Source organism: Girardinichthys multiradiatus, chromosome 17, assembly GCF_021462225.1.
Source record: "Girardinichthys multiradiatus isolate DD_20200921_A chromosome 17, DD_fGirMul_XY1, whole genome shotgun sequence".
Taxonomy (NCBI): domain Eukaryota; kingdom Metazoa; phylum Chordata; class Actinopteri; order Cyprinodontiformes; family Goodeidae; genus Girardinichthys; species Girardinichthys multiradiatus.
The window spans coordinates 17,097,285-17,111,871 of NC_061809.1; the positions used below are offsets into that span (position 1 = coordinate 17,097,285).

General features: G+C 36.4%; 1 protein-coding gene across 3 annotated transcripts in view; it reads right to left on the bottom strand.

Moving 5' to 3' along the window:
* The window catches only part of cacna2d4a (calcium channel, voltage-dependent, alpha 2/delta subunit 4a), a 158,754-nt gene that overhangs the window by 116,359 nt on the left and 27,808 nt on the right, over nt 1–14,587 (bottom strand). For 2 of the 3 annotated variants that reach the window (XM_047389097.1, XM_047389095.1), the window contains exons 14-28: nt 12,010–12,143; nt 10,657–10,734; nt 10,431–10,511; nt 8,849–8,923; nt 8,654–8,740; nt 8,472–8,543; nt 8,134–8,195; nt 6,263–6,330; nt 6,126–6,171; nt 5,934–6,031; nt 5,728–5,821; nt 5,481–5,573; nt 4,425–4,552; nt 3,274–3,345; nt 2,394–2,462 (exon numbers count right to left, since the gene is read on the bottom strand). In XM_047389097.1, coding sequence (XP_047245053.1) covers nt 2,394–2,462; nt 3,274–3,345; nt 4,425–4,552; nt 5,481–5,573; nt 5,728–5,821; nt 5,934–6,031; nt 6,126–6,171; nt 6,263–6,330; nt 8,134–8,195; nt 8,472–8,543; nt 8,654–8,740; nt 8,849–8,923; nt 10,431–10,511; nt 10,657–10,734; nt 12,010–12,143 — 1,257 coding nt within the window. The remainder of the gene's footprint in view (nt 1–2,393; nt 2,463–3,273; nt 3,346–4,424; nt 4,553–5,480; nt 5,574–5,727; nt 5,822–5,933; nt 6,032–6,125; nt 6,172–6,262; nt 6,331–8,133; nt 8,196–8,471; nt 8,544–8,653; nt 8,741–8,848; nt 8,924–10,430; nt 10,512–10,656; nt 10,735–12,009; nt 12,144–14,587) is intronic. The other variant, XM_047389098.1, reaches the window with a different exon arrangement.

A 14,587-nucleotide genomic window follows, 5' to 3' on the forward strand; every position in this document is an offset into this window, starting at 1 on the left:
ATCAGGATGAAGCCATTAAACTGGAATACTCCAGAAAAGTTGCATCCCCACCATACTGTTTGCTACTTTGGTCTAATCTGCTAGATTATTGTGCATGTTTCACTTTGTGAAATCTTGCAGTGGAAACCTATACCTTATTACAACACTTATTTCAGATCAGTCCTTTATTTCTTCATTGGGTTGTTTTCAACTGTGTGAATAGGGGAAAGACACCATGAAGGCACAGAGAGGAGGAAAAAAGAACATGCCATGAAAAAAGAAATATAAAAAATATACAGCAGCAACATTTACTTTCATTCTTTCCTCCTGTTTTTCACTTTTAAATATAATATCACTTTTGCACTTAAGATTGTTTCGAGTGAACTACGAGTTTACATGTCATTGTGAACGTGCTCAAGTGTATGCAGTGTCTCACAGTCTGGTCTGGCGTGGTTATCACCACAACTCCATCATTTCTGACTAAACCAAACAGAAACAAATCAAGCAATAAAATAGAGCTCTTAAGCACATTTTAGGATGCTCCTTCTCTTTGCAAACCAGAGCCCTGCTGGTTGTAATCTTGCTCCTCCTTTGTCTAATTTCCTGATAGGCTTTCTTAGTGAGGAGTTTAATTTCTTTAATTTAAGAAAATATGGAGGAATGCCTCCAACTGAGCCATTAACAGCTAACTGTGCTCTACCATCTTCCTATTACAGAACACATACAAGCTATTACTTTAAGTACAGTTCAGACATTGCATTAACAAGCATGCTTAGTGATTTATTCACAATACAGCTTAAGTACAGACTGCTTTAAGCTGTTTCTACCCAGACGCATTCCCAAGACTGGCTATAGTGGAATGAGAAATTAGGTGGACCTACATAGATGCAGAGCACATCGAGATAAAAGTCTCTGCACTGAATCTAGTGAGCTTGACGCTGTATCTGTATGGTACTCAGAATTGTCATACTGGTGTGCCAACATAAAACCAACTGAACACAAGGCACTGGAACAATCTGATCTCATTTTTTGTATTATCTTAAAGTTTGAAATATAAAACCTAAAACTCTCTACTACAACAGAATTGTCTGGAACATATATCCTAAAATGCAACCGAAACATTTGTACAAGCTCACAAACATGTGGCTTCATTCCTTCACCACTTTATTGCCTTACATTGGACCCAGGCTGCCTGATTAGCAATTCATCCTCATGTACTTACCACATCTGTTTATTTGTTTTGGTAGTTCAAGATATAGTGAAGTTGTGGAAATATATATTTAAAAAAAAAACCTTCTACGCAATCATACTCATGCCATGGATCGCAGCAGCTTCTTTGTAGTTGGGAAGGCCTATCTTTGTACCAATCCCAATTCCTATTGAGATTTAATCCCCCTTTGGGCAAGCTGAAATTTTCTCGCATCACATCACAAACTTTAATGTTTGTTTTAATGATTTTATATTGCCCAAAATAAGCGAATGCATGTAGAGTGTAAGGCAAATGGTGCATGATTTTCCGATTTACAAATACAAATCGGAAGAATTTTGCGCTCTGATTTTCAAAGGAGTGCATCTATAAAGAGTGAAAGTCTATGCAAAGGTTTTAAAATTGATTTGTCCTCAGTATTGCTAACACATTAGGATACCTTAATGTAACTCCAATGTAGCTCTAAAAATTAAGAAAACCATGTATCATTTTTCTTTTATTTCACAATTATGCACAGGCTTGTGTCTGTCCATATCACAGCAAAATACATTAATGTTTGTGTTTGAAATATAAAATGTATAAAACATTCAAAGGGTATGAATTAGGACTGTGTGACATCAAGAAAACAAGCGATATGAAACCATGTTTAGATGAATGGTGCCATAACTATATATCTTCCAATAAGTAAATCCCTGAGTCTACATTATTAATGTCTTTCTTTTTGGGTTTATTGCAATGAAAGTCCCCAGAGAATGAGTAGTGCTGTATTTAACCCGGCACTCACTGATACTGTGATGATGTGCAACCTTGGTAAGAACACATGTGTAAGGGGCTGCAAGAGAGATTATGACCCCTGATCAAACTAAAACAACCGGGGACAACATTTATGTCTTTTAAAGGAGTTTCATCCAGCACAAAAATATCTGCTCAAATTAAACAAAATGCCAACAGCTAAGTATTAACTTAGTGCCAAATATGTTGATTGAAATGTACACCAAAATTTATTTTTCTCTTCTATTAACATGTTTTTCATATTAAAACAACATATCCAAATGTCCCAAACAAGTCAGTAAGAACATCAAAATGTTGTCCTTCAAATTTGCAGGAGCTTTACTTTAAAAAGGGAAATCAGCAGAGAACACTGAAAGAAGGTGAGGATTAAAAGCTTAAACAGGAATGGAAAGAAAAAATAAAACTGTCATCCTACCTCCAGCGATGGTGGTTTTCTTGCCCACGGTCACAGTCACAGCAGTGGAGCTAATCACTATTCTGCCTGCTGATAGAGCAACAGAAACAATCTTAAAAAGAAAATCACAGCACCCTTTCATTTCATGTTTCATGAGATAAGTGAATGCATGCATTTTTTGTTTGCATGCACAAGCACAGTACATGCATGCATAATACACTACATTTTTATTATTCAGCATTTTTACAATGATACTTTCGAGTGACGTGTTCCCATATGCTAAAATGTACAGAAAACAAGCGTGTGGCAGACTGCCTTAGACAGGGATAGGTAAAATTAAGCAGATACATGCTCTGTTTTATTTTGCATCTATTTGCAGCCTACAGCAGATGCCGACAGTCATCAAACGTCAGATTCCAGACAGATTAACATTTTAAGTGTTACATAACTGAGATTAGGAGAACTAATTGAATAACACATCAATAACCAAAGGAATGCATTTGTGTATTTTGGGAGTCCATGTGCCCTCTGTATACTTTCTGTTAATCACGTATCCTGAGAGACAACATGCATTAAAAAAAAACTACGATATGATTTTCATATCAAACAATAAAAATAAAGAAAAACACTATGAAGTTGAAATGAGTCATAATGAACCAAAAGTCTTCCTCTTTGTCTGGGAGAAGACAGGCAGGATGTTGTTATGTTTAAATGGCATGCTCTGTAAGTGGGAAGCGGAATGATAAAAAGGAATAACGACAGGACTGAGCTAAAACTGAAAATAAACAGAAAAACAAGAAATACACCAGTTTTTATTGTCCTATAAGCAAAGCGAAAGAAAATTCTGCACAGAATAGATTAAAAAGTGGAGGCATGCCAAGTATCAGTAACAGTGCTCTACCCCGATCCTCCACTTCCTCCTCTTCTGAACTGAAGGTGGCAATATAGTCAGCCTCAAAGTCCCTGAATATATCTGAAAACGACACACTGTCTTTTTTTACCATTGCCCTGAAACGTTTAGATAAATATTTAAAATGTAACAGTCAAAGTTTTACATAAATTATGAATCCGAATTTGTATGAAAACATGAACTATCTGACTACATTTAAAATGCAAAGATTTGAAATCTTTTACTAAAGCCAATTCTCCTCAAGGTTTAAACTTTAGCTAAAATAACCTTCAGTCTTTAAATAGTCCTTGTGCAAAAGCATTTTATCACATAAAACCCCACATTTTAGTGGGGTTTTATATGCTAGCTCTGGCTACATGTTGAGGGTCTTTGTTCTTCTGGAAGGAGAACCTCTCCCCTGGTCTCAAGTTGTTTGTATCCACAAACAGGGTTTCCACCATAAATGCTTCATCATTGCATTATGCTGCCACTATCAGATTTCAGTAACTTTTTCACTATTTTGCATGTAGTTGAAAACTTCTATAATTAGGCTACTGGTTGTACTGGGACTGAATACAAATGCATGACAAAGCTATTCAGATTTTTATAAGAAATCATTATAAAGAAATCATTTTATAAGAAACTATAAATACACAGATGTTTGTGGTGTAATGTCACAAAATATGAAATATTTGGTCTCTCAACTTCTTTGTATTATTTTTGTCAGCTAATTAAAGAATTAAAACACATTTCAACAAGGGAACATTTTAAAAAGCACAGTTATATTGTTAAATATCTAGTTGTGTCCTCTGAGTATTAATGACATCTGTGCCTTTCTTTTCTTTGAAATCTGGAGCCAAGTTACATGTCAGATGTAAATAGAGATGGTATTAGTATAATGTGACAATCAACACAATGGATGGTTTGTCAAAACTGAAGATTTTACATGAAAACACAAATAACTACTATGAAGAACAAATCTCCAGACTACATCAGCAGAGTACATAAATGCACATATAGACCCGCACAATTAAAAATGTGTAGGCTGCCAACTGTTAAATAAGCCTTTCCATTGACGTGGCTCAGCAATATTGGAAATTAACACTTTTTTTTGCTCTGTAATTTGCTCTAATTTGTTTACAAAGTGAAGGTAAGCCCTCTACCTCTTGTGTCCTGTCGGGGCATGTAGTACAAAAACTGTCCAGCTGGATATTCTGCTGCCCTGCGGTACCACACTGGGAAATGGTCCAGTGTGAACATATTCTCCTTATCTGTGGGGGTCAGGAAAGACCTGAGGAGACACACACAAATTAATAAATATATGAAAAAGCTGTAGGACAGAGAGATGGATTGTAGGATAGAAAATAATAAAATAATGCTCGTATCATGTCAAAATGGGGCCAAGGAAATCCAACTAAAAGGATGTTAGATCTAGTATGCTATTAAAATTATTGAAGCTTTGCCAGATGTCCAAATGTCAAGAAAACCATGGGCTTGAATCATGAATTTCCCTTTTTTAGAATAAATTTTATTGTTTAACTGTGTTGTTTTGAAAATGTTTCCTTAGGAAATAATTGATTCTCAGATAGCTGCTTAATTCAGCAAAGTTCAGTGATTACAAAACTCTAGTTTTCTTTTTTAAATCAAGGAATAGTTCTGGTTTTTATTAAGGGTTCTGTGGAATGGTCTGGGTCACCTATTCATATTTAAGGTCAAAATGTTATACTTTTCCCAACTCAAATGGTCAGACTTGAAATATGTAACTTGCAAACAGCAGAGTTAATGGGTGGATGTATAGATGGACGGACAAATGCGTAGATGGACAGATGGATGGAAAGATTCATGAATGGATGATGCTTGGATGATAATAAACAAATCAATGGATGGACAGATACAACCTTTAGGCAATGGTATACAAAATAAAATGAGGAGGTACAAAAAATGTCCATATTCAGTTTCTATTTCAGATTGGGAAAATAAATTGAATTCTAATATTTGCCACATATTTCTAGACTACGCAGGAACCATGAAGAGTTGTATCTCACCATCAGTAGTGTGATCAGAACAATCTCAGTTTGGACGATCAGAGAAAAAAATTTAATAGAGGAGATAATTCAATGACTTGCCTAATTGCCGGGCAGATTGTTTTTTTAAACTTCAAAAATGTTATACCTGTGCAAGTAAACACGTTTAAACTGTTTAGCTGCTTTAATACTCACTTGCCAACTCTTTTTTCAATACCAGTGTACTTCAAGAACCTCAGCAAGCCTGAACGTGTCCCCAAGAAAGCAGTCTCAATACCATCATCCATACTGGGAGAGCAGAAAAACACAAAACACATGAAGCAGAAAAGTGAGGCTGTGATGAAGTTAAATTTATTAAAATGGGGTGAAATATAAGGCTGGATGCCCAACACTGCATCCAAAGAGAATTTTTATGTTTTCTTTTCTTAGTGTTTTTGTTTACTCAGAGGTGTTGAGCATGAGAGCGGTCCAGTAGGCTTCCATAGGTGCTGTAACCACGGCATCAAATAGAGTTTGTTGCAACAACTGTGCGTCACCTGTAGACAAACCCAGAGGGGAAAACCAGAAAGATTTCAAAGAGCATCTTTCTTTTTTAGTTTCCATGTAAACAAGCCAAATTCATTTAAAAATAAAACAGTGTAAGCTTACAGTGCAGATCTTTCTCTTTGCCAGTAAGGTATTTTACCACAGCCTGCAGCTGGGTCAGTTTACGATGTGCTGGGTCGATATCTATCTCACAATAGGTCCTAAAAACACCAAAATGTGTAGATAGATGTTGTTACGAGGGCAAACAACTTTTCCACCAAAACACTGAAAAGAAATTCAGTAATATATACTTACCACTCATTGGCCAGGGTCAGATCTGGAGTGATTAAGTCATGAAGACCTGAAGAAGAACAAAGAAAGCGAAAAAGAAGAGATTGAAAAGGATTGTTCTGTTTTAAAAAAAAGGCAGACTAGTGAAAAATAAAACCTACCTTCCTCCACTGAGACATTTCCTGTAAAGATATACTCTCCATACCCTCTACTCAAGATTATACCAAGACTGTCAAAATAGAAACAGGAAAAAAATAATACATCTGTCATATTAAACACAATGGGAAAAGCATCCATATACTTACAGGTGACTAAATAAAAAAATGGACCTTGCTCACATACAGCATTTATATTTATTCCAGGATTAGCAATTAAAAAAAGGCTAAATCTCTCTTTTTGGTGAGCATTCAATGCCTTGCAACAGTGTTCCAAGTAATTCTTTTTTTCACATTACAACCACAATTCCAATACTAATTCCAATTATGCTTTCATAAGATTGATCAACACCAAGTAGTGTATAGTTATAAAGTGGAACAAAAAACATTTAGTATGTAAACTTTATTAAAAATAATCTGAAATGTGTGGTGTGTCAAAATGAGGTGAGATTCTTCCATGTATCCATGCAGAAATTAATTAAACCCTCACAATCAAATCAATGAAACATAAATCAGTAAATATTCATATTCTGAAGCTGTGAAGTCTGGGAGGTCCATTCGGAGTCATGCTATTAATTCTCTTTTTTTTTTGCAGAAGTGTATTACTATGATTGAGACTAAACAAATTACATATTATGAAATGAGAGATTAATCTTTAGATTTTCAAATGAATAATGATAATACTACATGGATAAGATGTCATAAAAAAGACAATTATAAGTTGTAAAATTAGGGAATGAGCAGCCGTTAACAGAATTGACTATTGGATGACTGCCGTGGGCTACTTGGTTGTCCAAACCACCAGCTGAAAAAGGGTGAAAATAGGCTGTTAGAGGTTAGGCGTGTCATTTCCTGACACCAGCTTAAACAGGTCTTTCAGTAAACCAGCTTAGTAAGGGAAGTCTGGACCCGTTGGATGGAGAGCTGGATTAAGCAGTCCTCTCAGAAAGGGAAATAAGAGGGAGGGGTTAGGTCATTGGACAATGAAAGGTGCGTGAATGTATTCAGCTCCATTTACTCTGATACTCCCAAATAAAATCCAGTGCAACTAATTACCTTCAGATGTCACCTAATAAACAAAATAGCATCCATCTCTTTCTAATTTAGTAAAAATTCAGCTGTTCATTGAAGGCCTCAGAGGTTTGTTAAAAAACATTAGTGAGCAAACAGCATTATGAAGACCAAGGAAAATAGTGTAAAGGTCAGGGATAACGTTGTGGAGAAGTTTAAAGCTGGTTCAGGTTATAAAACAATATGCCAAGGTTTGAGCATCTAACAGAGCTCTGTCCAATCCATCATTTGAAAATAAAAAGAGTATGGCACAACTGACACCAGCAAAGAGATGGAGGTCCACCAGGTCGGGTGTGCAGAGAATTATTTAGAGAAGCAGTAAGGAGTAACAGGGAGGCCGTTTGGCGATGATGGGAAGATGGATGGAGCTAAATACATCAGGTGAACAACCCTAAACACATAACCAAAACTAAAATGACAAACAATGAAAACTAATATTTACCAACCCTCTCCATCTAATCTGACCAACCTAAAGCTATTTTGCACACAAACAGTGGTCTTTTAATATCCAAAGCTGGGAATGACGCAAAATATTTGCAGCTGTAAGCAAAGCAAAAGGTGGTTCCACAAGGTATTGACTCAGGGGTAAAGCATGCCACACTTTTCAGATTTATATTTTTTTTTAAACTTTGAAATCCATGCATCATTTGCCATCCAAGTCAGAATCATTGACTACTTTCTGTTGCTCTATCACTTAAAATCCCAATAAAATACATTGATGTTTGTGGCTATAAAGTAACAAAATGCGAAAAAATTCAAAGGATATGAATCCCTTTGTAAGACATAGAGGATTTAATAAGACAAACCTGAATGGTGTCTCATTTATGACAGTGTAAAAGTAATCATTCTTCAAGAATATCACTCTTGTCTGCAAAAAAAGGAAGTACAAGACAGAATTTGACATTGCAGAATGACTAAAATCATTACGCAGGTAAGACTGGAAGCCATGAGAACTGATGAAGCAACCCTCTATTCAAATTAATCTGTAGTATAATTTTATTTAGATGACAAATGACAAAATAAACACTTGTTTACTTAGAATGAAATGTGCAAAACCTGTAGGGAAACAATATAAGATGACAGTCATGCCTGCTCTAACATTATAGCAGTAACTATTTCTTAAAATGAAAAGCAAAGTACTTACTCCTTTATCCACAGAAGATCTCACATCTAAAGACAGTGTTCCAGTTTCTCCTTTGACCATGGCTGTCCTTAGCTATAAACAGAAACATAACACACCTAGAAGTTTTAGTTAAAACTCATCTTTAATACTATCTGTCATACAGGAAAAACAAATTCATAAACACAAAAATGTGTTTCGCTCACTTTCTCCTCAGTATCTTCCCATTCCACCTCTGACAGATCAACACTGTTGTAGTTTGGTTTAGGCTTCAGCTTCTTTCCTTCTTTATACTGTGACAGACAAACAAAAGCACAGACATACAGGAGTTTGCCACCTTTGAAGCCGGGTTGAAAAGTGAACAGTCTCTGAGAGGACGAGAAACAAATCTTTGCCTGTACCAGAGGTCGTAGTTCTGGATGAGACAGGATGTAACCATTATTGGTGATGAGGAAGGCATAACCATGGATACCCAACTAGAAGGACAGAAAAGCAGAAAAAACACGTACAACTCCTTACTGTTACAGCATTAATATAAATAACACATTATTAAATAAAGAGATGCAACTTTGAAACCAACCAACATCAAACAAACAGATATAGCACAATACGGCAGATTCTACACAGACAGTATGTGACAGATCACCATGAAGCAGCACAGCAAAAAGCTTAAAAGAACACTGACAGGCACTGAAAAATGAAATGGAGAACAGAATAGGCTGATTTTCAGTTTGCTGAAGGTGGGCAACTCAAACATCTGATCAATTTGTCATCAGCGAATGTACCATACCTAAGTGCTAATAGGTCCTGTTGACAAAAACGCTCCTTAGTGTGGAAGTTGTTACAGCAGGTAAAAAGGTAAGTAAGCTACTTTCAGTATCAATTAGGTGCAGTTCCCTTAACAGTTAAGGTAAGTGTCTGCATTCTCTAGAGCCAGAGTTTGATTCAGGCGTGATGGAACAGGGATGCATCTAAAAGTTGCAGGACACAGGCCCCTGAGGACTGTAATTTGGAAACCCTGCTTTAGGGTGGAGGCTGTTGTTTACAGTTAGTAATGTTAATCATGCTAATCACCAATAGATGATAAAGACAGCCAATAATGTCAACCCCAAATAATTTGGTCTTTGTCTTAAATTGCTAAAACCCAGTTTTCCAGTGACAGCTCACACGAAAGGATGTAGCCTCTGCTTTTGATACAAATAATGAATGTCCCTCATAGAGGAAAACTACGAGACAAAAATTTTAAATGCTGTTAATTATAGTTTATGAAGAGTACCTTAAATTGGGCAAAATCTGAACTGACAGGACAGAGATTTACAAACATCGAAAATCGGAAATTGGCCTCAAATCTCTGATTGGTTCATCTTTAATAAAGAACCACTAGCATTTATCTCAATACAGATGCTCCAGATCCCAGTCTAATCAAGCATCCTGCAGTTAGCCTATGGAACATAAGGAATCCACAGCCAACAAGAGGGTAGACAAGGATTCCTACACATTATTAATACTGTATAAAAGAAAGGACAAGTGAGGAAGGAAGGCCACATAAAAGAAAGACAAGAAAAAAGGGGGACAGGATGGCAGAATGGAGGAAAGAAAGAGACAGAGAAGGAAGAAATGATGGACTGATCAAGAGAGGAAAGACACAACAAAGAAAGACTCAAAGAAATAAGGATTTTAGGGAGGGAGAACACATGGAGGTAAGGACAGAAGGAAGAATACGATGTAGGAATAAAGAAAAGAAGGGCAAAAACAAGAAACAAGACAAAAGGAGATACAAGAATAAGGAGGGACATAGGGGAGAAAGTACCTGAAAAATACTGAAGTCAAAATTCATACACTGAAATGATGACCCATACTTTTCCAGAGTGGTTATGAACCCCACCATGAGCTTCCAGGATTTATGGCCCAAAGTGAGTTTTTTTGTTTTTATACAAGGTGACTTTAATAAGTGATAATAAGTGAAAGTCACAGAGGATTTACCTTGTATCTTGGAGCTAATTTCATCAATTCTCTCAAGGCCACATCTGTTCCTACCACACCCAGCAAAATCCCATGGGACAGCTGGAGAAAAAAAGATTTAATGCAATTGTTTATAGGCTATGGTACCTTTTTAAGCCAATTGACCCACATTTACGTAACTTTCAGTAAAAGATATAAAGCTTGAATTTTAATTAGTTGATAAAAAACAAAACAAAAACAAACTTACAGTCTCTTCCTTCTTACTGAAAACAGGCATGGCCACTGAGGTCATCAGGAGCAAACTCTGGGCCTGTGTGTTGAACAGCTGCAGCACAAAGACAAGAAAGACCTTTAACTTCTTTCAGACTCAGTATATTATATATATCTATATATAAATCTATATATAGATATATATCATAAATCTCTCTCTATATATAGATATATACCATTTATCTATATATCTATCAATAGATCCATCTATAGATCTACCTATCTGTGGTGTGTTTCTAAAAAAGGAAACTGTCTGGAAAGTTAGCTAATTTCAGTTTTAGAAAATTTTATAAGTTACCCCTACAAAGAAACGGTGTCTAAAAGTTGTTACTTGGAACCTAAATTCTAAGCAACACATTAACATGACTAAATTGTTCACTTCATATAATCTAATATAAGCAAAACAAGGCTTAAGCTCCAATTGCGATTACCTCATCTTTATTGGGAAGCTAAAGGTGATGATGGAGAAAAGGAGAAAATCAAGGATAAAATGCATGAAATTGAAAAGTGAGAAATGAATGAGTAAGAAAAGGCGAGGGGGAAATGACAAGCACAAATGAGGCTGCAACTGAACACAGCAGATACACGAAAATGTAAACATAAACAGCAGCCTTTTTCTTTATTCGAACTATTAAATTCATTATGACTCGAAATATCTTTTTTGAGACACCAACCAGTCACAAGCAAAGGTACCAAAGTGAGGATTTTCCAGAGAGAGTGAGGTCGAAAAGTAAAGTGATTGTGGAAACCATGGACATTTTGTGACTACTGAATACTGCTTTCTACCACTTCCACATATCTGATGTCTGGCACACATTGCTTTGAAAAAGTATTTACCACATTTAAGATTTATTTTTATCTTAAACTTAAACATTTAAGATCATAAAACAAATGTTAGTATAAAAAATAAATAAATACAAGATCTATTTTCAAAAGGTGATTTAATTTATTAGGGAACCATTAAAACAAACCAAACCAAAGTAATACTATCAGGAATACTCTACTGTGATTGGGTTGATAAGTCGATTAACTTATATCAACCCAAAAAATTTTCTTTTGGGGCTTCACGTGCGCACAGCATTCAATTTACTATAGAGAAAACTTGGTGTCAAAAGGCCACTATCATAAACCTAAATACAAAGGAGATTTTGTGTTACTCAGATTATTTAAACAGAAAAGGTTACAAATAATTCAAACATCTGGCACAAACAACTTCTCAGAGAGGATAGATTGTAAGCATGTTTCTATACATTTTTTAAAGTATTTTAAAGATTTTTTTAAATATTTGATGCTATGTTTGATGCCCATCGTGAAACACAAGAAGACTGACCACACTGTCCATGTAGGCCTCTGTCCAGATTATATCGTGGTCATGGTTGATAACCATTGGGCGGCTGAGAACATGGAGGTATTCCATAACATTTTCCTGAACATCAGCTAGTGTGGACACATGTGTGTAATAACCTGCAGGATAAAAAAATTCACACAAACACATATCATTTACCTGGAAATGACAGTAAATCTAGTACCCATAAAATCTAAGAGCAATTATTATAATATAATTTGATTTTTTATTTATGTTTGATTTCTACTGATCTTAAAATAAAAACAATACATTCTTTCTACCAGACATCTTAACAATAAGCATTACATAAAGGCCACAATTCTCTAAATACATGGGTCTGTAACACACAATTTGACTTAATCCAAGGTTTATGTAATTAAAGTATCAAACAAACTTCATCTTCATCTTAAAATTAATCTTAGAAAAATATTAAACTAGATGCATAATCCGTGCCATACATATATCCTGCAATTGTACTTAGAAGTATTTACGCATTTTTTACAACTTGTCAAAAACTTCAATGTTATTGGTGGGTTTTTCTGTAAGAGATAAACACAAAATATTACATAGCTGTGAAGTGTAAGAACATGGTTTTTAATTCTTTTATAAATAAAAATACAGGTCCTTCTCAAAATATTAGCATATTGTGATAAAGTTCATTATTTTCCATAATGTAATGATGAAAATTTAACATTCATATATTTTAGATTCATAGCACACTAACTGAAATATTTCAGGTCTTTTATTGTCTTAATACGGATGATTTTGGCATACAGCTCATGAAAACCCAAAATTCCTATCTCACAAAATTAGCATATCATTAAAAGGGTCTCTAAACGAGCTATGAACCTAATCATCTGAATCAACGAGTTAACTCTAAACACCTGCAAAAGATTCCTGAGGCATTTAAAACTCCCAGCCTGGTTCATCACTCAAAACCCCAATCATGGGTAAGACTGCCGACCTGACTGCTGTCCAGAAGGCTACTATTGACACCCTCAAGCAAGAGGGTAAGACACAGAAAGAAATTTCTGAACGAATAGGCTGTTCCCAGAGAGCTGTATCAAGGCACCTCAGTGGGAAGTCTGTGGGAAGGAAAAAGTGTGGCAGAAAACGCTGCACAACAAGAAGAGGTGACCGGACCCTGAGGAAGATTGTGGAGAAGGGCCGATTCCAGACCTTGGGGGACCTGCGGAAGCAGTGGACTGAGTCTGGAGTAGAAACATCCAGAGCCACCATGCACAGGCGTGTGCAGGAAATGGGCTACAGGTGCCGCATTCCCCAGGTCAAGCCACTTTTGAACCAGAAACAGCGGCAGAAGCGCCTGACCTGGGCTACAGAGAAGCAGCACTGGAGTGTTGCTCAGTGGTCCAAAGTACTTTTTTCGGATGAAAGCAAATTCTGCATGTCATTCGGAAATCAAGGTGCCAGAGTCTGAAGGAAGACTGGGGAGAAGGAAATGCCAAAATGCCAGAAGTCCAGTGTCCAGTACCCACAGTCAGTGATGGTCTGGGGTGCCGTGTCAGCTGCTGGTGTTGGTCCACTGTGTTTTATCAAGGGCAGGGTCAATGCAGCTAGCTATCAGGAGATTTTGGAGCACTTCATGCTTCCATCTGCTGAAAAGCTTTATGGAGATGAAGATTTTATTTTTCAGCACGACCTGGCACCTGCTCACAGTGCCAAAACCACTGGTAAATGGTTTACTGACCATGGTATCACTGGGCTCAATTGGCCTGCCAACTCTCCTGACCTGAACCCCATAGAGAATCTGTGGGATATTGTGAAGAGAACGTTGAGAGACTCAAGACCCAACACTCTGGATGAGCTAAAGGCCGCTATCGTAGCATCCTGGGCCTCCATAAGGCCTCAGCAGTGCCACAGGCTGATTGCCTCCATGCCACGCCGCATTGAAGCAGTCATTTCTGCAAAAGGATTCCCGACCAAGTATTGAGTGCATAACTGTAGACGATTATTTGAAGGTTGACGTTTTTTATATTAAAAACACTTTTCTTTTATTGGTCGGATGAAATATGCTAATTTTGTGAGATAGGAATTTTGGGTTTTCATGAGCTGTATGCCAAAATCATCCGTATTAAGACAATAAAAGACCTGAAATATTTCAGTTAGTGTGCAATGAATCTAAAATATATAAATGTTAAATTTTCATCATGACATTATGGAAAATAATGAACTTTATCACAATATGCTAATATTTTGAGAAGGACCTGTATGTGTCATGTAGTGTGTGGTGTCCATATGTATTAAGCTCCCCTATGTTTGAAGAACCACCTTTGGTTGAAAGAATATTTGCAGGTGTTTTGGGGTATGTCTCTACCAACTTCACACATCTCGAGACTAAAAACTTAATTCCTGCATCTCTGCAAAATTGCTCAGGCTCAATCAGGTTGGATAGAGAGCATCTGTGAACAGCAATTTTTAAGTCCTGCCACATATTCTCTATTAGATTTAGGTCCAGACTTGAACTAGGCCATTCTAGCAGATGGAATCCATTCCATTGTAGCTCTAATTGTATGTTTAGGGTTATTGTCCTGATTTAAGGAGA